The sequence below is a fragment of the Neolamprologus brichardi genome, chromosome 20 (genome assembly GCF_056152115.1).
Source record: "Neolamprologus brichardi isolate AB-2024 chromosome 20, ASM5615211v1, whole genome shotgun sequence".
NCBI classification, from domain to species: domain Eukaryota; kingdom Metazoa; phylum Chordata; class Actinopteri; order Cichliformes; family Cichlidae; genus Neolamprologus; species Neolamprologus brichardi.
Window position 1 is genome coordinate 22,104,879 of NC_142123.1, and position 22,681 is coordinate 22,127,559.

Sequence of the window (22,681 nt, forward strand, 5' to 3'; positions counted from 1 at the left end):
TTCTCTTTACATTATTGGAATTGTAGGTTAGCTGTTAAATCAATTTTACTTTAATCTTCAGAGAATTGATCTGAAGATCGTCTACTTTATTAGGTTGTGGGACAGTAAGATTTCATGTTTAAATGGATCCAGTTTAAAGTTAGAGAGCTCAAATGTGCTCAAATTTGAAACTGCTTTGTGATGAATCACTGGATTAATAAGTTTCTGCAATTCAGTTTTATTTATTTAGTGCCAATTCATGACAATAATCACCTCAAGGCACTTTATAATTGAAAAAAATACCCTGCACTTATGTGGAGAAAACCCGAACAATCAAACAACCCCCTATGAGAAGGAACTTGGCCACACTGGGAAGAAAAAAAAACTCCCTTTTAACAGGAAGAAACCCCAGGGCAGCTACCTGTCATTGGAGGGGGTGAAGGAAGACAGGACAATTTGTCTTATTTGCAAGTGTTGCATTTTTCTGTTCTTTAGATTTTTAGTCATCATTTTACCATTATCTGATAATTTCTCTCAGAGTAGGTGGCGGTCATATGGATCATTTTCTGTGGAAGATTCATCATATGACCTGTGAAACACTCCATTTAGATTCGATACTGCTAATATCACACACTGGTTATCAACTTACTAAATTAACCCAAATTTAAGTGACCGTTTTTCCGATTGCCCATCCAAGAGGAAATTCCCTAGGTATGTTTAACTTTGTTTAGGTGGTAGAGTGCCTTGTCTAAAGATGTTCCGTCATCCATGTGTGGGTTTTTGGGACATGTATATAGCAGGGAATGAGTAAAAACATTGGTCCAATACTGTAATTAGGACTTTAATCACAGAGGCATTAACCTGGCATTGAAAACTCCCCAAAATGGTAACAAAAAGAAAATGAACCATCAAATTTGCCAAGTTTATTGGGAGCCTTCATACAAAAATGAAATTATGGCTGTATAAAGTTACAAAGGATTATTGTTGATGTACTTTTGGCATTTAAGGCCTATCATCCCAACACTTTTTTTTTCTAGCTCTGCACTTTTATTTGAAATCTAAAAGTTCTGAATTTAAACAAGCAGATATGACAATAATATTTAAAAACATGTAGACCAATAGATATCTGCAGATTACTTCTCAGTGGTAGTTTACAACACAAGCCCACAAAAAAATTTGAAAAGCAACTAAACAAAAAGAAAAAATTCCCCCAAAATGGTGAACGTGAACTTGAGGCCACTTTTATTACACACAGCCAACTAATTTCAATGCAAATGTTTCAATGACATTTTCATGAATGCAAACAAATGTATTTACAGACTTCAGAAGCTTGTCTCTGACTATCGGCGTGACGGCATTAGAAGCTGCTTTGCTGTTACTGAATCAGGGAAAAGGTTGTGGTAGGTTGGTAAAGGAACATAGGCAGCTGTTATCATTTTACCTGGGAAAGAAAGACAAATGTAAACATTAAAACCTACAGTTTGATCGAGAATCTTTAAAAAAAAGAAAAACATTAATTTTACTTCCTTGAATTAGAACTAAGATATTTGCAGCTTAAAAACTTGTTAATAGCTGCCATCTTCAGCAGTGCTGCATACCTGCAAACCAGCGTCCATGAAGTGCATTTACAGTTGCCATGGCTGCTGGTATCGAGGGACACTTCACATACACATTACCCTGTATGAGCAAGAGAGATATCAATCAATCATGCATTTCAAAAAACAAAAAAATATTGCAAAACAAGCTCAGTGATGTTAAAACTCATTTATCTCGATTTAATCTTCGACTTACTTGAGGAGAGTTCTTGTCGACATAAATGTGAACGATTCCACCGTGTTTGTTGCATTCCTCAATCACATCATCTTGGATTTCAGCTGCCCAGCTGGGATCATTTTCCCTGCAAAAATAATCAGCAATATTAGAAATCCAGTAAAATGTTCCGCTTGACTCAAAAAGCTTGATTTTGAACTTTGTGAGTTTCATAAATTTAAAACCAGCTGAATGCACATCTTTTGTATTTTCAGATGGAAACAAAATTCAGAATTAGCCCGAAAAATAACGCACAGTTGGATTTTTCCCATTACTTTTCTGTTAAGTCATTTCAAAAGAGATTTCTTCACTGACAGGAGGAACTGAGACCACACAGACTTGTCAGCTCGCACACTGCAGAGCTCGAGCATGTGACCAGTTTATTATTTCGTTGTTGGCTTGCTTTCAGTTCAGCACTTGCCTTGTGTATATTTTCTGTCTCAAATTTTTGAACAGAGTTCAAAGTTTGCAAATTTGAGAGAGAGAGAGAGAGAGCGAGAGAGCGAGAGAGCGAGAGAGCGAGAGAGAGAGATATTATGAATTAAAGGATTGATGACTTAAGAATCACTGGACGCTGATGTTAAAAACTCAGACCTCTACTAAATTGGTTGCAACACAAATGAATTACATTAAATGCCTCATTTAATACAGTCAGATTCTTCTTTGATAGTGAAAACTTGAACAAGCCATCTGACAATATGCTTTGCTCTCAGTCCAGGGATGCAAAGGCTAAAGACAAACTTAAAGTGAATTTATTTGAAGGATAATGCCCTTACGCTTGTGGGTTGAACAGGTTGGACAGCTGAAGGCAGTGTGTGGCCAGTGGCTGAGATGGGAGGTTCAAAGCTTGGCTTGGAGCTGGAGTTGGAACAGCTGGAAGAAAAAGAAAAGTTGTCACTAAACCTGTGGCAAGAAAACATATCAAATACTAAATATCTTCCATCATCTAGGCTCACCTGCTGGAGCGCCAATGCCCCCAAAGGGTATGGAGCCAGTCATCTGTAGAGCCTGCTGAGCAGCGGGTGGGATCTTCAGACCAGTCCCTGTTGAGAGAAAGAAATTGTTTTTGCATAGGGTTAATTTTAGACACTTAAAGGCAGCAGAAGCATGACATGTAGTGTGGCCTGATGAGGACAGAGAAACAATCACTTTCATTCACATGGTCATTTCCCTCTACCAAAGACATGTAGTTGGTGGGGGAAAAACAAACAAAAACAGGTTTCACAGCCATGTGATGACTCAAGTTGTGTCCTGTCTTTCCAGGCTTACAGCTTGAGTTACACATCTGTAGGAAATCTACGTCCTAACTGATATTGTAACTGGAAACTCCTTTTATTCCTGCACCATGCCATTCAAATCATCGTGGTATGGGCAGACCTAACAGGTAGTTACATTTCTTGGGAGGTGCATGTCAGGTTACATAGAACGTTGCAGTGAAAATTGGTTCCAGTTATGGTGTGAGGTATGGCACACCATAATTCACGTATTTTAACACGTGAATTATGGTGTTAAAATAAATAAATTGGACTTCTCAGTGTGAATGCTTCTGGAAAGCAAACAATGTGGAATCATGGCAGGACATTAAAATATATGTAATAATGTTTAAATAATTGTAGTTATACAGTACTTTAACAATGAGGTAGTAGAGAACAAAGGCAAAGAACAAAGATGAGGAGGCTAAAGCTCCCGCCTAAAATGGTCTACTAGTGCCCCCTGCCTTCTGTCCATATGCTAATACAGTAAGTAGGATTAATGTTATTTTGGAGTATTACATTTATAAAAATTGTGTTTGAAAAACCAAAATTAGGTCAGTGTAAAGTAAAAATACTTAACCACTCATTCTGGGTTATTCCAGTATAATAAATGACCCTAACACTGTTACATATTACATGTATGCCTGTGGTTTGACTCATTACTTTGCTAATAAGCTGTTCCTTCCTCTTTTATTACGACCAGAAATTTTTCCAGGAATGGATATGCCTGCCAAGTGCCATTACAAACCTTCTGCTAGTCGAGCCATCAGCTGTAGACGCCCTGTAGTCCCTAGGTCAATACCAGTCCTCTCTAGTTCGTCATTATCCAGGAACGAGCTGGCTGTTGAAGAGTCTGAGCGCTCTGTAACATGCCCCACCTTCATTGGCCGTCCGGCTAGCTCAAAGCCGTTCAGCTGCTCCAATGCCTTTTTTGCACATTCAGCATCTGCAAACTTCAGAAAGTTAAAAAGTTACAAAGTGAACCCAGCAGCAAACAAAAAGCTACTAAAGACATACAAAGGCTTTGTTTACCGATATGAAGCCATATCCTTTGGATCGGCCAGTCTCGCTGTCCATCATAAGCTGGATTCCTTCAATCTATGAAGAAGAAACACACGTACAGATGATTATACTACATTCACTTAAATAGATTAAAACAAATTAATATTTGCCGAGTTCTCCTGACCTTTCCAAAGGGCTCAAAAATCCCTCGAAGCATTTCTTCAGTAATGTTGAAGTGCAGTGAGCCCACATACAGGCGCATCGGACCTGAACTGCCCTTCTGCAGATTATTGGCAGCAGCTGCTGCTCTATTTTTCTCTGCCTGTAATTAGAAATAGAGATGACATGATTGAGGAATTTTAGTGTAATTACATTAAGTAATGTCAAAATGATAATGGACCTTAGTGCAGAATCAGCATTTGCTTTAATGCAATCTGAATTACTTAAGTTCTGTTAATATTTTAAGTTATTTTCCACTTTCTGGTCTGTTTTTTTTTTTTAATTGATATAAATTATGTTTTTTTTCTTCCTCCCCCCCTCAAAGTTCTTGGTATGGAGTTTGCAACACAGCAGCTGACTATTAATATGTCTGGTCAAAGTAGAACTAATCCACTTGTTCTATATTCAAGTCCACTAAAAGAAATGACACTGACCTGAGATGCCTGGACGATGATGGGCACTCCTAAAAGCCTCTGGCCAGTCAATCCAATTGCCAGAGGTACAGAGGAGGACTCCACAAACTCTATGTATGCAATCCCCTTCGATCTCCTGGAGTTTCTGTCAGAGATTATTCTCACATCTCTAACCTATAGAGAGAGAACAAACACATTTTCAGAGCCAATTCCTGGATGGCATTCATTTGGAATTTACACAAACTGAAAGTCAACTGACTTTTCCAACGGCTGAGAAGAAATCCTCCAGGTCCCGAGCTCTGATTCTTGCAGCAAGCTGCATACAGAAAACAGTGCGGGCATCTCTCTCCTCTGGTGTTAGATTGTCAATTGGTGCCCTTAGGAGGAAAAGGACAAAAAACAAATGTGCATGTCAATCACAAACCAATAACAAATGCTTAAAAATATTTTAAAACTTTAAAGCTGTGATAGTATAGAAACCTAAAACTAAAACCATAACACATGTTTTCTTTGTTCTGGCACCCCTCGAGATGACAGACTGTAAAGATGACCACTTCTGGCCACTAATATTGCTGCTGCTGATGTGGGAAACTGAGGCTGAACTGGGAGGACTTTTTTTTTTTTTAAGTAACTCAAACACTCAGGGACAGGTAAGGTTTAACTTGAGAGGTATGGCAGCTTTGCTTGCTAGGTCTGTCAAGGCAGGCAACTGAAGAGCCGACAGACAATACTTATACTAATGTAAGTCACTGAAGGACCTCATTAGAGTGTTCTTTTTGGTGTTTTTTAACGGTCCGTCTTTGACTATTCAAAGCCTGTCGTTAAGGAAGATGCATTTGCAGCACTGTGCTACCTGCTCCTTTGCTTGTATGCTATGCATGTCTTTCTAGCCGAGTGTAACAGTATTTTGAATTTTCAAATGTTTGGTGAGTCAAGGCCTACGAAAAATCAGGACATGTGTGCATACATAAAAACCACTCACGTGACTGTTTTATCTTACCTAATGGGGCTCTTTTCTTTTTTGAAGGGGCTCCGACTTCTGGAACGTTTGCGACTAAAAAACAAATAAGAATTATTTTACATGGGGGGATCATGTTCTTTTCACATAAACAAGCAGCCAACTTAAAATTACAAAAATAAATTAAGTACAACAACATTAAAAAGACCTAAAATCATACAATTTCAGTACCCAATAAAGTTAATGTAATATTTTTCTGACTAGCAAGCGTAAAAGGTCACATACATCGGACTCCTGCGTGCTCTGTACCGCCCAGCTCGATCTTTGCTTCGGGAGCGGCTGCGATGGCGCTCTCTGCTGCGGCTTCTTTTTCTTTCCCGGCTCTTGCTCCTCTTCTTAGTCTTCTTTCTGTCTTTGCTTTTGCTTCTGCTCCTCTTCTTCTTGGAGCCCGGGCTCCGGCTCCGACTCCTCCTTTTCCTGCAAAGTGTTAGAACAGTTCTGTTGTTGTACACACACTTTAAAGCAGAACTTTGTCTGATTGAGCACTATTTAGGTAACATCATGGATAACCAAAACTTACTTCTTGCTCTGGTCATCGTGTCCATTTGCATGAGAGGACTTGTTCTCATCCTAAGCAAGGTCGATAGAAGAACATCATGAGGACGTAGATGAAACATTTCATGTCGTCAAGGTAAAGGGGGTGGGGTGGGACAAGAGAAAATGCAGAATATATTCAATTAATAAAAATACAAACTTCCTACAGTCATGTCTGGATAGTGTCCTTCCACCACCCCAATAGCTTCCCATCCCACTCCATCCTTTGTTTTTTTCCCCTCTCTTTTACTAAGCTGCTCAATAGTTAATGCAACAAAGCAAAGATAAGGGAGAGTTTCCAACATATTAGCTCAGTTCAGGAAGCTGACAATAGTCAGGTCATCTCCACCAATACCGTTCTAATAGGTCGTACCAATGCCACTATTTGTGCCTAAACATGTGACCACGCATGGCCCATGGCCACTAAAAGAGATCCTGTGTGGTTGGTGTCAGTCCAGAGATCTTCACCCATTTTCGTTCTTGGACTGTAAGAGCTCGATGCCACCTCTGTCACACATCTTGCCCTGAAGCAAACAGGGATTCACACTTCTTAGTAATATTGACGCCCAAGCAAATAAATAAATAAAGATTAATTCATCCACGTGTTACACTACCATCATCTTCAGTTTACAGTAATACTTACAACCTTTTGACTTAAGGAATTATTAACTACTGAAAGTAAATCATCTTATCATACAATAAAAGGCAGATGTAGCTATTTTACAGTTATTCTAGAAATATATCAATATCTGTGGTGTTCTGTAGCATGCAAAAATCAAGATGCTGATTCACATTACAGTTGGCTAAGGCAAAGAGGCAGTATTCATATTTACCAGCGAGAGAAAAATAACTTTTCACCGATAATTCTGCTGTAGAACTATGACAAAAATGCAATCGCTGGATTTTCAAGAATTTTGCTGCATTATAACTTCAGGAATTACGCCACTCACAGATTGACACAGACACAACTACATACAAATACAACTGCCTGAGGAAATTATACTTTAGCACAACTTTATATACTGATTCTTGCTAAAGACTAGACTTGTTAATGCTATATAACAGAAAAAAAATGTTGAAATCACACACACACGCTGAGGAGATTTTTAACAATACAAAACAGTTTTCCATTTAAAAGGCTCTTATTGAAAAAACCCTGCACATTCATAAACAGCGACAACATACAGATTGTAAATCTGAATACTGCCTCCTTTGCTGGACAAGTAAAGATGGGCTTATCAACCATTGGCATTCACCTTGTAGCAACCGAATAGGGATTGGATGTTCTGGGTTGAATCTCTTTTAGTCCTAAAGTGAACCACAGTACATCAGTATATGCGCAATAACTACCTTCCTTTTTTTCACAGTTCACAGTGGAATCAAAGATGAATTCATGGGAGTAGAGGTGAGATATCATTAGGGAAGTCTATAAAGAGAGATAGATGTGGATTTATTTATAATTCTGTATTGCGTCTTAAATACTCATTCACACCACACAACATTCAAGTTAACTTTGTCACAGTAGCAAATATAAAAGGTCTAAAAATAAAAAGGCCGAACAGCAACACAGGCCTCACTTCTCCAACTTTTAAACCCACCTTTCTGTATGGAGCCTCCAGCATGGCCTCAACGTCAAAGTCATCAGCCATATTGATCCTGCAATAAGAAAGAAAAAGGAAGAAAAACATTTCAGTGATCCGTTTGCGCACGAGAAACTGTAATACCCAGAGTAAACGCTACAAATACACACGGCCTGGTAACGATGAGTCCTAGATTTTCTTATTAGTATCACATGCTCAACATGCAATCCGTTACATGATCGATTGATACTGACAATATAAGAAAAAACATTTAATTGTACTCGAAGAACAACAAAGCTTTCTAAAATCTCAACGTTGCGCACGCGTCTACCCCGAAACGTAGCTAATGCTAACTAGCCACCACGGCCGTGCTTTCAAAGGCCCGCACTGAATTTATGGTGACCATTTTGATAATATATATAATAGCAGGCTTGTAGATATGCAAACCTATAATCAACCAACCACCATTTTGACGTATTTTACACGATTCCAGATAATATTTATGGTGGAAAACAAAAAGAAACGCTTAGGTTCGAATACGGCTAAAAAGCTAACCGCGCTTCCGCGGCAGCGAACGAGCTTCATTAGCAAACATTGACGTTACCGTGTGAAACTGAAGGAAATGTTGTGCCAAAGTGAAAATATCGCGGAAAACGTTCTGGTGTAGAGAATCCTCTTCGACGCCTTTCTCTTTGTAGATTACACAAAGCCAAGATGAAGTCACAATTTCGGAAGTTATATAACCTCGTTTAAGGAAGTCCCCGTTGCAGGTCGTGGCCTGGTACCTCGCCGCTCTCCTTCCTTCTTCTTCGTGTTCTTCCTCTGCTATGGGCATTTACTGCAGCGGCGACGTTTGGTGCCGCGTTGCTGCCACCTACTGGAACCGAGAGGCCCTTTAACCGCTTCTTTGTGAAACCTGGGCAGCATTGTATTATTCAGTGCAGTCAATAATTTATAGAAATGTGATTAGTTATGTATTATATGCACATATCTATTTGGATAGTTAAACCTTGAAGGCCTAGATGTAAGAAACGTTAAGTATTAATTATCCCAAGACGTTTGGTGAGTTTAGAAATACATTTACCCTGTTACTATCTCAGGTTTAGTCTAAGTCAGTAGGATTAAAACAAAACACTGTCAACTTTGTAAATTACCGACTTTAAAATCTTCTTCTTCATAATATGGTTAAGCTCACATCTTCATATCATCCCACTCATTTTAAACTCCATTCATTTTAGGCTACTATATTTATTATCTTGTATGTTTTTAGGTGGGCTAGGATTTTAAGCTTGTGATAGAAGTTAGCACCTACAGGATGTTAGACTTACAGTACTGACGCAATGACTTCTTATAACCTTCTGACCACCGATCCTCACTTTAGCCTGTAAAACACTACCCAGGACACCAACACAGCACCCAGTTTGACAGCTCTGTGTTGCTATCTAGTGAAAACTGAGCAAATCCAAACTTCGTTGACATCCAAATGTTTCCTGTTACAGATCAATAACTTATCAATATTTCAAAGTCTATTTTCTAGATAATAATTGCTAAAATATTTTAAAATATCAATACTGGACTACTTACTTTCAGCCCTGTTTGAACAGTGTTGTATATATAATATTTTATACCAATTCTGTTGCTTATTGTTAATGTGTTCTCTAAACTGAACATGTCAAATGTCCGTCCCGGTGACCAATCACGGCCCTCGGTCAGCTCTTATACAGCCCCTCGCTCCTTTGTTAAAATGTATTCTTTGTGGCCTGTCATCACAAACAGAATTAATAAAGTGTTATTTAAATTTTTACCTAATTGTGGCAGCACCATGCAGTGCAGCCAATGAATGTATAAAGTTTTATACACTCAGACAATACACAGAATAGTGAGTCTCTTTTAAATTTAGCCCGAGATACTGAAATTCAGCAGCTTCACTGAAGTTTTAGTTATTCCAGACAGCTTGATTTTCTTATTTTCTCTCCATATGTGAATGAAAAGTAGATTTATTTTGTCAAGGCTTAAATCAGAGTAATGAGAACTCTTCTGTTATTGAAAAAAAGCACAATATTTATGTTTCAAAAAGGCAAGAAGAAATGTTGGCCCCCAGGTGAGTTTCTGTTAATAAATATAGACACCGCTGCTCTAAGCTGTTTATCTTGTTCCCCCGTAGACCATTAATTAGTAATATTACAAAGGTTACAAAGGTTCGTAGAAAAAAAACAACAATGTCTAATTTGCTCTTTAACACACAGTTTCCCAAATGTTTACATACATGGAAACGAATAACATATTTACCATCAATATAAGGCTGTGCTGGACCGTATCATCACTGTGATCACTAGTGAAATATAATTTACAATGAAATTAATATACAAAAAGAATAAAAAAAATTACTATAACACAGATTTCCATCATTGCAATAATTTTCTTTACTCTCAAACAATAACATAGCCTCATTTATATATATTTCCTGTATCATGCCAGTTAAATGCACTGACAGTCCTTGGCTGCTGAGCATCACACAGTAGAGTCTTCTACACTATTTGTGTTGCTGTGTTTAAGTCTGACTGGTGAATCATAGTCAGGAGGAACTTCAAAAAATGGCTCGTCGTCAAAACAGAAATCGTCAGACGGAGATGCAAAATATGGCAGCCTCAAGAGAAAGCCTGTGAGTATGCCTCCCAGCGCTGACAGTCCTATGGTGGAGAATATAGCTGCAACCTGGAAGAGAGCCTGTTTTTGGGCAGTCCTCCCCAAACCTGCCTTTAAACCGGGAATCACCATCCGTAGCTCTTGTAGCTTGGGGTCCCCTTCCACTGGTGCTCTGTGGGCAAAGATCTCATAGAAACTGGGGCCGTAAACCTCCTCACTAGCTGTCAGTATGGCACATATCCCTGCAGTGCAGGATATAAGTCCGGTTAGTCCATGCAAGTTGTGAATGCCACACTGATCTTGGATCCTCAAACGTCGTGCCAAGATAGGGCTCAAATACTTGTAGCCCAGCATGCATGCAATACACCCTATTACACCCAGAGCGTATGCAGCTACAGGTGATATCATCATATCCACAGATGCCCCGACTGTCACACCTCCAGCCAGGGTCACGTTCTGAATATCAGCCATGGTAAGCTTGCCATTTTTATTTAGCATAGCAGAGAGTGCAAAGGCTGTAAGTGTAGAGGCACTTAGTCCAATGAAAGTGTGGAGGATAGCCCTGTGCTGATCGTCTCCTTTCAGGACTAAAGCTGAGTTAAAGGAGGGCCAGAACACCCAGAGGAACAAGGTCCCCATTAGACACAGGATGTCAGAATGGTAACTTGTGTTCTCCTTTGCGTGACCTTCATTTAGACTAGGCCTGTACAGCACAAAAGTGACACCCAAGCCAAAGTAGCAGGCAAAGAGATGGATGAGAATGGAGCCTCCTGCATCATTGATCTTCAGATACTTAAGCACAACCCATTCTGTGACGGCAAACACAGGAACCTCCAGCAGAGCCATAACCAGTATCTGCAAAGGACTGGTCTTCCCCAGCACTGCCCCATACGATATCAGCACCACAGCACAGGCAAACTCTGCATTTATGAGATTGATCACTCCGAGGTGGATCTTACCATCATGGCTGAACTGGAAGTAGCCCTGCACCAGAATGGCCCACTGGATGGCAAAAGTAGCTGTGAGGAAGTTGAAAACCATCCCCCCAAAACCATAGAATCGGAAAAATGCCAGCAGGCACCCGAAACCCACGAATATCATGAAGTGTATGTCTGTAAAGAAAGGGTAGTCCCTGTACACTGCATTGTGCATAGGGTTGGTCTGATTAGTCTGAAATTTGGCATCAGCCTCTTCATCATACGTAACAAATGCTGCATACAAGGCAACAATAATCACCTCTGCGATGAACACAAACACAGGTAACTGCACTCGAAGACTGGTCGATTGTTTCTTCATGCTGACAGCTCTTTAGAGCGAGTGACAGTCATTTCTTTTGCACCCTGGTTTAACTCTGTTTAGATAAGGAAGGTCAAAGGCACTGGTAAACCCACTGAAACACATCAATATTCTCCTCCCCGGGAAATGCCACTATGTGGACTTTGCTCACGTTATTTAGACATGCAAAGTCAGCATTCTCTTTTCTTCGGTGTGTTGAAAACCCTCTTTTCCCCCACAGCTTTCCTGTACCCTGTAACAGATGAAATACAAAAAATCTCTTTGAAAGTCCCATTTGTGAAAAAAAGTGAGTCTCGGTGTTACGGGTGTAACACACAGAATGTTTAACTTCTAGTCACTCTCTGTAAATTAAATATTCTTTTAAGTAATTAAATTTTCATGCCCTCCAGGATTAAAGGATAATTCTGCTTGCATGATCCAGCTGATGAACAACAGCTGGTGCACGGCCAAAATGTTCCAGATGTGACTTATGTTCTGCAATTTTTTGTTCCAGGAGTCTGAGTGCATCCACATAAATTTATAGAAATACATTAAATCTTGCCTTTGATATGTGCCCTCCTCATTATTAATTAAAAAGACCGAAAATAAACATTTTCAAACAATGAAAACTAAACTGAAAATGAACCGAAACTGAACTGAATTAAAAACAAAAAGTCAAAATGCAACTGGATTAAAAACTATGTAGAAAATCCCAAATTATAAGAACTCTGGCCAAAAGGAGATGCACTAGAAAAGATGACAAATATTTCAACTGTGTTATTAAAATGACTTTAATCTTGTGCCAACATTTGATTTTGTTTTTACATACAAAATTTTTTCTTTAAACCACGATATGATTGCGCACATGGTAGATAGAACAATGTGCCTTAAACCTATAAATCTATAAAACCTGTACTGAGACACATGACAGTTGTTATCCCTACAACTAAAATCACAGATGTGTATTACAAATGCCCCGTCATGTCGCTGTCTCACACTTGAACATGCTCTACACAAACACAGGTGTCAAATACACACACAGCTACACACTCTATCTATGAAACTTCTAAAAATCTAACTCTAAATTTCTGCATACTGTAGTCACCCACAATGCCCTGCAACCGTAATATGCCTCAAAAATAACTTCACTTTTTGTTGTTTTTGCTAGTTATTATATAGTTTTGCACTCACGCTTTTCAGTTTTGGAAACATTGAGGGCTGTACAGAGCCCTTGAAGCTGAAACCTTTCTTTTTTTAAATCTTGTGTACACTAGACTAGGATGCACACAGCCATAATGGAGAGGAACTAATCAAGTTTAAGTTTCACCTCAAAATATCTTCAATGAATATACTGCTGCTTTTGCACAGAGAGAGGACAGGGAGAATCAAGTTAAGTTTCAAAGATTCCCCAAAATGTAATTATTAAATGCTTAGTTATTTAGGGAGTTAAACATTATAGGTGTCAGGAAAGTTAAGCATTAATCATCCCTTTAAATTTGGATAGTTAGATATTTACTCCAAAATATCTAATGTTTAGTCTTAGTCAGCAGGAACAGAGTGCAATTTTAACCTGGCACATTAGTATATGTGAGGGGGAAAACTCCTCAAGATGGGTGGTGACCATGGTGACCATTTAGAAGTCGGCCATCTTGGATACAACTTTTGTTTTTTCAATAGGAAGAGGGCCATGTGACACATCAAACTTATTGGTAATGTCACAAGAAAAACAATGGTGTGCTTAGTTTCAACGTAACTTTATTCTTTCACGAGTTATTTACAAGTTTCTGACCCCTTATAAAATGTGTTCAATGTGCTGCCCATTGTGTTGGATTGTCAGTGCAACCCTCTTCTCCCACTCTTCACACACTAATAGCAGCACCGCAGGAGAAATGCCAGCACAGGCATCCAGTATCCGTAGTTTCAGGTGCTGCACATCTCGTATCTTCACACCATAGACAATTGCCTTCAGATGACCCCAAAGATAAAAGTCTAAGGGGGTCAGATCGGGAGACCTTGGGGGACATTCAACTGGCCCACGACGACCAATCCACTTTCCAGGAAACTGTTCATCTAGGAATGCTCGGACCTGGCACCCATAATGTGGTGGTGCACCATCTTGCTGGAAAAACTCAGGGAACGTGCCAGCTTCAGTGCATAAAGAGGGAAACACATCATCATGTAGCAATTTCAAATATCCAGTGGCCTTGAGGTTTCCATTGATGAAGAATGGGCCCACTATCGTTGTACCCCATATACCACACCAAACCATCACTCTTGTTGTTTCAACAGTCTTGGAGGGAATTATCCAATGTGGGTTAGTGTCAGACCAATAGCGGTGGTTTTGTTTGTTAACTTCACCATTCACATAAAAGTTTGCCTCATCACTGAACAAAATCTTCTGTGTGAACTGAGGGTCCTGTTCCAACTTTTGTTTTGCCCATTCTGCAAATTCTGTGCACCGAACTGGGTCATCCCCGTTGAGATGCTGCAGTAGCTGGAGTTTGTAAGGGTGCCATTTGTGAGTAGCTAACATCCGCCGAAGGGATGTTCGACTAATGCCAATCTCCAGTGACATGCTGCGAGTGCTACGCTGTGTGCTTTTGCTGAATGAAGCTTGGACAGCCACTGATGTTTCTTCATTAGTGACAGTTTTCTTGCGTCCACATTTTGGCAAATCCAACACTGAACCAGTTTCACGAAACTTAGCAAGCAGTTTGCTAACTGTAGCATGGGAGATGGGTGGTCTTGTAGAGTGTCTTGCATTGAAATCTGCTGCAATGACCCGGTTACTGCCTTTACCAGATATCAACACAATTAAATTTCGATCTGCTCCTCACGTGTTAGCCTCTTTGACATGTCAATGGCTGTGAACAAAGAGAAACTTGTAAATAACTCATAAAAGAATAAAGTTAGGTTGAAACCAAGCACACCATTGTTTTTCTTGTGACATTACCAATAAGTTTGATGTGTCACATAGCCCTCCAAGATGTATCCAAGATGGCCGACTTCTAAACGGCCACCATGGTCACCACCCATCTTGAGGAGTTTGCCCCCTCACATATACTAATGTGCCACAAACAGGACTTTAATATCACCAACCATTCCCATTTTATTACGGTGTATCCATATAAATGGCCCACCCTGTATTGCTGCTCTTGCACACAGAGAAGATTGTCATCAGCAAGAATCACTGGCTGTGCAGCATGCAGTCCTCAGCAAGAATTTCCTATTATGGTATTACTCAGGGAAGCTAAATTGAATTAGATGAGTGGTCTTCATTATGTGCTGGCTCTGGGCATGTTAAGTTGTAACTGATCAGTTGAACTAAAGTAAAACTAGGACACCACCCACTTGATGCCCAGTGATTGCATTGAATTTTTACTTTTACTTTTTTACTTTTTATAGTTGCAGTGACCAAGTGGCTGCGTATAGGTTGAACTTGCAAAACCCTCAACTTCTGGGTGGTCACTGTCACTTTTAATTACAAGATTGCACAGGCCTGTCTCTAAGCAATACCTTTCAAACTTTAATTGACTTTATTAGTGTCATACTGCATCAATATTAACCAAACAGAAAGTAATTACGAGGTTTTATGGATGTGCTACAGAATCAAAAACATATGTACAATAAATCAGAGGAGAACTAAAACAACTTTTTGAAACCCTTAGGCTAATTTTCTTCATGTCTTTGTGTATAAATTACTGTACAAAACCATTAGGTCAAGAGGAAGAACTCAACTAATATCAAATTCTCTGTGTACTGTATAGCCTACATACATATTTGGAGAAAAGAACTATCATTGCTGAAAACACTGTTTCAATACTGACATTATAAACTATGCACATTCTGGGGCAATGGCCCTATCTTACTAAAGTTTTACAAAATTGTTTGAGTTTAACAAGTCAAAAGCTCTACCAAAAACTTCATGTCTATGCCATTAAATAATTAAAATGACTAAAGCATACTCAAAGAGAAGTTAAATATATTTTATATACATGGTCACACACAAAAAGCCCATCTTCTGATAGTCAGGATATTTAATGCCTAAGTCATACTAAAAGTTTAACATGTACCTTCTCCAATTCCTCAATATATCTTCTATTTGTCACTCTAGATTTTCTGCCTTTTTAATATAACAGCTATTTCCTTCATGTTTTCATTTGGCCTGCATAAGCACAATAGCAAATTTAATTGATAAACATACGTTTAACATTTTGGGAGCTGCTCTTATTTGTTGTCTCTTGCTGAGATCTATACAAGAAGATCAATGCTGTTCTCCTGTCTGTCAGGTAATTATTAAAGCCAACAGAGAGTTAGTCTGCTAGCTTGGTTGTCTGGTAAATACTAGCAAACAGCCTTCTGTGAATGTAACAATTCTTTGTGGCATAAATGTAGCATGGCACCGGGAACGTTCCTCAAAGATTTTGAATGTTCTGCTCCAGCAAATCCCAAATGTGTTCTGAGATCTGGTGATGGTGAGGGGATTCTGAATGCAGTGAGCTCACTGTCATATTCAAGAATCCAGTTTAAGATGATCTAAACTTCCTGTTGGAAGCAGCCATCACAGGATGGGTACCCTGTGATCATAATGGGATGGACATGGTCAGCAACAATACTCAGGTAGGCTGTGGGGTTCAATGATATTAAGGGCCCAAAATGTATAACAGCACCACCAGCTGCCTTAACCATTAAGCCAAGGCAGGATGAAACCATTCCTTCTTGTTGTTTATGCCAAATTTTGACCCTACCACTTGAACGTTGAAACAGAAATTGAGATTCATCAGAACATGCAATTTTTTCCCCAGTATTGTCCAATTTTTGTGACCCTGTATAAATTGTTGCCTCAGTGTCCTATTCTTAGCTGCCAGGAGTGGTCTGCTACTGCCTTCAAGGTTTGATGTGGTGCGCATTTAGAGATGCTCCTTTTAAATATATGTCTTCTCTAAAATCTTTACATTTTCTTTAAAAATCGTTTTCCCTGAAACACACAATGAAAAAAAAAACTGAAATAAAAATGTATAAAATGTTGATTTATTTAATAATCTATTTTAGTGCTTCTAATGTCACAAAACAAAGGATAACACAGAGATGATGATGTAATTTTAGGAATCCATACCTGTCACAAATCAATTTGATCCTACTGTTTTTTTAAATACTTATAACCACACTAGGAACAAAAACAGAAAAACAAAAACAAAAACAGAAAAGACACACAACTTGTCATGTGAATAAATATATAAATAACATCAATACTACATGACAGAAAATAAATAGAAGTGGTAAAGCAATGACATAAAGCCAAAGGGAAAGCACTTAGACTACAAAGCTGATTTTAATATTTGGCAAACTTCTACTTTATCAGGAAAACTTCTCTTGTGTTTGTAATTAAAATCTCTAAAACTGTTGAACTGTTCTTGACTTGATGAGTCAAGAACAATGACCTGGGTGATAACAACTCTGTACTCAAGTTAATCACTGGAGTGCACAATTCTGTGTACTATGTACTCTACAGGTTACCTGGAACGTCATTCAGCTGAGTCTACATAGTATTTCACCTGAAAACTCCGAGTACAACGTGTGGTGGCAGGTGACAGAATGAATGTGTGAGAAGGGAGGAGAGGGCAGAGTCCATGTATGTGCTGTTGTGCGATCACGAAGGCAGTTCAAGAGTAGATGGTGATGACTTCGCGTCCACCTCCACGCACCAGGAGGACCCGATTGAGACCTTCAGTGAGCACCTCAAGAAACTCCATGTCTGGGAAACAATCGCAGTCAAGGACTTTTTTTCCCATATTCTTCTGGTCATTCGCTAACTTTATATGACGCAAAGGTCCATTTTCATCTTAGTGAAGTGAAAGGACTACATATTTAAGGAACGTGCAGCAGCTTACATCATGCTCAGACTACATGGACTCAGACTACAATTTTCACCAATGCTGTGCAAAAACAAAATTCTTCAAAATAACTTGATGTTTTACCCCACTTACCCTTTTACTTCATGCTAACAGAAAAATGCTTTCTTTCCATTTTATAATTATGACAGCCTGTACAATAACGACCAGAACTTTTTCTGTAATTTTTACAGTAATATATTTATTTCTACTAGTTTGAGTCCAAAGATTCATGCTTTCGTTCATTCTTTCTTTCATTTATTACAACATAATTTGTTTATCATGCAGATGCCTTGTCAAAGGGTCACATAGATGGGAGAAAGATGATGATTCGATGATGCGAGCAGCATGACTCCTATTTCAAGTGAGAAATAATTAAAATAAGCAGTATGTCCTCATTCCCAGGGTACCATATACTGAATTTTTGTTGCTTGAGTGTCAGAGATGCCTAAGTGTCCTTTGATACTGGGACCTCAGACACACAGTATAGACCCTTTATCAGTACCAATCAGCATCACTGACAGGACAGACTGAGCTCCTAAGCGTCAATTCTTATAGTGCAGGGCAAAATCTTTCCTTTAATCCAAACCGCGATCTTTAAAAAATCTTGACAAGTAGTTTTAATACCAAACATTAACCAAACACTGACTGAAAGCAAACCTAAACAAAGAGCAAAACACTAAGACAAAAGCTGTGGTCTCCTGAGGGGTGCACTATGAAATGAGATTAATGGATTAGTGAGGTAATCCTAGAGCTTTCAGTGTAACAAATATGGCTCTCTTTGTACGCACGTCACAGGAAACAGAGGGCTGAAATAGGCAGAAAAGACTTTATTCAGAATACTGGAAGGGGACCTAGTTTTCCTGGGATAAATTGCCATGCAGCACATCCCTTACTTCCAGAGTTGTAGCTTACATGTTACTTCTTTTCCATAATGGACTTCAGACATCGTCATTTTGCCCTTACCTAGGATCATTGAAAGCTGGTATGTCCTGCTCTGAGCTTTGACCTTCCTGATCTATAGTCTGCACCTCCTCCACCTTATCTCCTGACAGCACCAAATATCACTCTCCTTCTACAGTTCTAAGTAACGATGTTTGTGCCTCTTTCAACCCTCTGCTTAAAGAAAAGTCAACGAGTGAGCCTGAAGCAGAAAGCCTGGCCCGTTATAATTTCCTTTTACTATAAATCACTTTCTTTGAAACTGCAAGATGAATAATTTATCCTTAAGTAAAATGATGATGTGAACTGAACTAAGACATATGACGAACAGTATGTGAGATGTAGGATACAGTTTTCTTCGCCCACACGGTTCTTTGGTGGTCCCGGCATGTTGAGCAGGACGAGTTTTGCCTCCTTGGACTTCTTCGTGATGACCTCATTGAGCCTCATTGCTGTATGCATACGCCTCACGTCCGTCTGGTTCCTGAGGCAGGAAACATTGGGTCACAGCAGGTTTCATTTTTAAATCGATCGCTCAGCTCAACTCACGATGTCTAAAAATGAAAATACTTACAAGTTCTCCCATTCCCTGCAGCATGTGTAGAAGGAAACAATATATGGTCACGCAGAAGGCTACATTTATTGGTGGTTAAATCTTTTTTATTGACTGAGTACCTTTAGAAGTGAACAGAAGACTGTAGTAGTTTTTAATTTCCGGATATGGATATACACTGTGATTTTGGGCATGTAACACCTATAAACACCTGTTGCTATTTTTGATATCAAGGTGACTGGATGGGATATCACATCATTTATAAATACAGACAGATTGTCAGTCTGAGTCTGTGAGATGAGCAGATGAGTGCCACTCATCTACAATATGTCCCTTTGCAATAAGGGACTCGACACAACTAGTTGCATTCTGGTTATACTCTTATATAAATGCAAAGTTTCTGCGTTCATGTCACTGCAGATTATATCCACTATTTGTGGATACATTTATGCTTCCAACACAACATGCTTTCTGGACTCTGATGTAAGTAATGTGAATGCCACATCTGGAGCTCTTCTTCAAAGCAACTGTTTCAAAGGCAACAAGATAGCAATTTCATTGAACCCTCTCACAGTAAGATTACCCCTATTTTCCCTAGTGTGACTGAGCATTGCTGAAGGGATATGCCTCACAATATAAAGCACCTTAGGCTAACGGTGATGTTGTCAACTGACACTGTATAAATTAAATTTAACTGAACTACAAATACACAAAACATGACAGTAATTTGGTGTGCAATTATGAATTAGATGAAATGAAAGAAATGTTCTCACACCACGACTAACGAGCATGTGACAGAAGACGAATAAACTGCAGAACTAATTCTTTTTCATGTCACTGTTAAGTTCAAAGTTTTGTTTGCCACAGTCTTGCTTTAAATCCTGTGACATGGGTCGATACACACAAATATTTACAAATGACTGTGTCAGAGGTGGGACTAAGTCATTGTTTTGCAAGTCTCAAGTAAGTCTCAAGTCTTTATCCTCAAGTCACAACTCAAGTTTCAAGTAATGTCAGGCAAGTCAGAGTCGAGTCTCAAGTCACTGGTGTAAAAGTCCGAGTAAAGTCTGAAACTTTAAATTTCAAGTCCTTTCGAGTCTTTAAAAAAAAAACGAAAAAAGAATGTTGCAGTTATATGCTAAATGTAAATATTAGACCATGTAATTTTTAAATCTGTGTTTTTCTCAACACATGACGAAATAGTGAACTTAGAAAATATACACAAATTGTGAAAGTGCACCTCTATAAAATGCAGCTCAATTAAACTTAGTTCCAAGAATAATTTTCACCGACAGTTCTGAGATAAGCTGCATGTTATTCTTGGATGCGCTTGTACCCATATGGAAAAGATAAAGAGGCCACTTTCATGAGTAAATCATATACGTTTTTACTATTTCTTTTCCATATGGGTAGGACTGGCTTTAAAATCGCATGACAAAAATATCATACACATAAAAAAAAACTGTATCACCAACGGAGCCTGGACAACATTTGTTAGTTAGATGAAGTCAGCTATCTCATCATAGCAAAAGAGAGGCACCACCTACTGTTCTTTATGCAACTTCAACTGTCGGACAAAGTTGGAAGTTGTTCCATCCCTGTCTGTGATTCTCTTCTTGCATGTTTTGCATATTGCATTTCGGTTTTTTGTTGACTACTTCATAGTTTATGTACCTGAAAAAAATAACATTTTTGAGCGTTTTAAAAAAAAAAAAAAAAAATCTGGTTAATTTGATTGGCTGTGCTACAGCTCACGCACACATACGTACGCAGTGTGGTTTGAATAAATAAATGAATGAATTGAATTAATGGTGCACACTTTCTATATAATATGCGTGTTAAATTTTACATTTGGGGTGAAATATCAAGTAAACCAGTTCAAGTCCAATTCAAGTCCCAGGTCATTGGTGTAAAAGTCCAAGTCAAGTCACAAGTCTTAGAACATTTTTTCAAGTCAAGTCTAAAGTCATAAAATTAATGACTCAAGTCTGACTCGAGTCCAAGTCATGTGACTCGAGTCCACACCTCTGGACTGTGTGGGTCATTTGGATTAGCTACAACATTACAGTCACTGGTAATGTGAATCATACTGACGTTAACTCTTCCAAACTCGATCCTATTAAACATTCAGAACAAGTGCCAGAACAAGCCTGTTGCACAGAAACCCCACACCACAACCAGCAAGACCCAGAGGACCCAACATCCTGCTGTCAGACATCCCCGAGGCCACACATCCATGCCCTGATGGATCACAGCTGTTTTTCTCAGCATGTTTGCACAAGTTTAGATGGTCACTTTTAAAACTCTGGCTGATCTTACTATCCTGGGTGCGATGCCTGTTTCCTGTGCAGGATTGCTGAGCTAAATTAAGCTGACAGATCACTCACGGCTTCATGTTGAAGAAGTCTTTGCCCGCTTCTGAGGTCGCTGTTAGGAGGCTCTTCTCCTTTTCCGCACCCTTGTTGTCGGGCCAGACGACAGCACCACCTGCAGGCGCAGCAGGGGACGTGGGGCTTGTGGGGCTGGTTGGTGTGGAGACATTCTTACTGTGGCTCAGTTGTACCTGCTTTGGGTTGGAGACGGCCCCAGGCTGACAGACAAACACCATCACATGAGCGGGTGATACAGAGAAAAGAGACGCTTGTCAGAAAAGGTGGATTTTTGATCAGTGAACTGTAAGGAATAATTGAGCAGCAACTAGAAAAACTAAAACCTGGCATAAAATGCAACAGGTGTTTGAAGGAAGTGAGGACAGAAGTACAGTACATTACACACTGGAGCAGCTTTACCTCCTCTTCTAGTTTTTCTGCTGCACCAGCTCCCTCCTCAGCGCTTCGCTGTGACCGCAAGGCAGATGGATTTTTACGCCGTATGGACCCACGGGATGAATCTGTAATGCTCTGGATCTGTGAGAAAAAAACAAACAAAAAAACCATAATCTGATTCCTATATTCCCAGTGGAGTTCATTCTTTTCTATCTGCAAATCAGTGAAAACATGTACAGACACAGATACCTCATCATGAAGCAGTTCCTTTCCTCAGAGCGGATATTTAATGCCCATAGTGATAATGAAACTGTGCTTTGGCTGTCAGCGTAGCTAAAATTAAATTTGTTTTTCCGGTTACAGATAGTAGGAAGGTTCCTGGCTTACCTCTCTTTCCATTTCATTCTTGGTCAGATGCATTTGTTTGAGGATCTGTGATCGCTGCTCCATTATCAGTGTCTTCTCATAGGTATAGGCTGAGATGTCACCGTCATGCTGTAAAGGAAAAACACACGACACATAAAATCCATGTATTACTTTGGAATAACAGCTTGGCCTACGGAAAAAAAGGGGATCCTTCAAGAAACCGTTCTTTTAGGCCGCTCCTGGCAGGATTTGTTTGTGAGCTCAGAATATGTGCCAGACAAATCTCTCACCATCTCAACCACTTCCACTACGGCGTCAATGCGCAGGTGATAGAGGAAGGTGATGAGGTCTTTCTTCATCTGGATGCTGTTGTCATCCATCTGAGCTACAGTGAAAATACGCATCTTGCACTTCCTCCACACCTATAGCAAGAAAA

General features: G+C 39.3%; 3 protein-coding genes across 5 annotated transcripts in view; all 3 read right to left on the reverse strand.

Annotated features, from left to right (window-relative positions):
• Nucleotides 1–799: 799 nt before the first annotated feature.
• On the reverse strand, nucleotides 800–8,642 carry rbm39b (RNA binding motif protein 39b). Of its 3 annotated transcripts, XM_087833413.1 has the most exons (16): nucleotides 8,552–8,642; nucleotides 7,826–7,883; nucleotides 7,484–7,535; nucleotides 6,214–6,263; nucleotides 5,919–6,110; nucleotides 5,676–5,729; nucleotides 4,935–5,052; nucleotides 4,697–4,849; nucleotides 4,228–4,365; nucleotides 4,074–4,139; nucleotides 3,790–3,994; nucleotides 2,745–2,831; nucleotides 2,565–2,661; nucleotides 1,771–1,876; nucleotides 1,578–1,656; nucleotides 800–1,420 (listed from the first exon to the last, which is right to left on the reverse strand). In XM_087833413.1, exons 1-16 carry the CDS (start codon nucleotides 8,640–8,642, stop codon nucleotides 1,320–1,322), a joined length of 1,647 nt encoding a protein of 548 aa, XP_087689539.1. In that variant the 3' UTR covers nucleotides 800–1,319. The 3 variants fall into 3 exon arrangements, with proteins under 3 accessions (XP_087689539.1, XP_035766054.1, XP_035766053.1); XM_035910161.2 differs by lacking the exon at nucleotides 7,484–7,535 and having other exon boundaries at nucleotides 8,552–8,625; XM_035910160.2 differs by lacking the exon at nucleotides 7,484–7,535 and having other exon boundaries at nucleotides 8,412–8,620.
• A 1,241-nt stretch (nucleotides 8,643–9,883) lies between these two features.
• Nucleotides 9,884–11,757, reverse strand: rh50 (Rh50-like protein). The gene has a single exon (XM_006796396.3). The coding sequence runs from the start codon at nucleotides 11,747–11,749 to the stop codon at nucleotides 10,319–10,321; it is 1,431 nt and encodes a 476-aa protein (XP_006796459.2). The 5' UTR covers nucleotides 11,750–11,757; the 3' UTR covers nucleotides 9,884–10,318.
• Nucleotides 11,758–14,930: 3,173 nt separating this feature from the next.
• The window catches only part of slc12a5b (solute carrier family 12 member 5b), a 42,548-nt gene continuing 34,797 nt past the window's right edge, over nucleotides 14,931–22,681 (reverse strand). The window contains exons 20-26 of the mRNA XM_087833308.1: nucleotides 22,536–22,667; nucleotides 22,267–22,374; nucleotides 21,904–22,020; nucleotides 21,502–21,704; nucleotides 19,136–19,150; nucleotides 18,912–19,045; nucleotides 14,931–17,483 (exon numbers count right to left, since the gene is read on the reverse strand). Coding sequence (XP_087689434.1) covers nucleotides 17,392–17,483; nucleotides 18,912–19,045; nucleotides 19,136–19,150; nucleotides 21,502–21,704; nucleotides 21,904–22,020; nucleotides 22,267–22,374; nucleotides 22,536–22,667 — 801 coding nt within the window. The 3' untranslated portion in view covers nucleotides 14,931–17,391. The remainder of the gene's footprint in view (nucleotides 17,484–18,911; nucleotides 19,046–19,135; nucleotides 19,151–21,501; nucleotides 21,705–21,903; nucleotides 22,021–22,266; nucleotides 22,375–22,535; nucleotides 22,668–22,681) is intronic.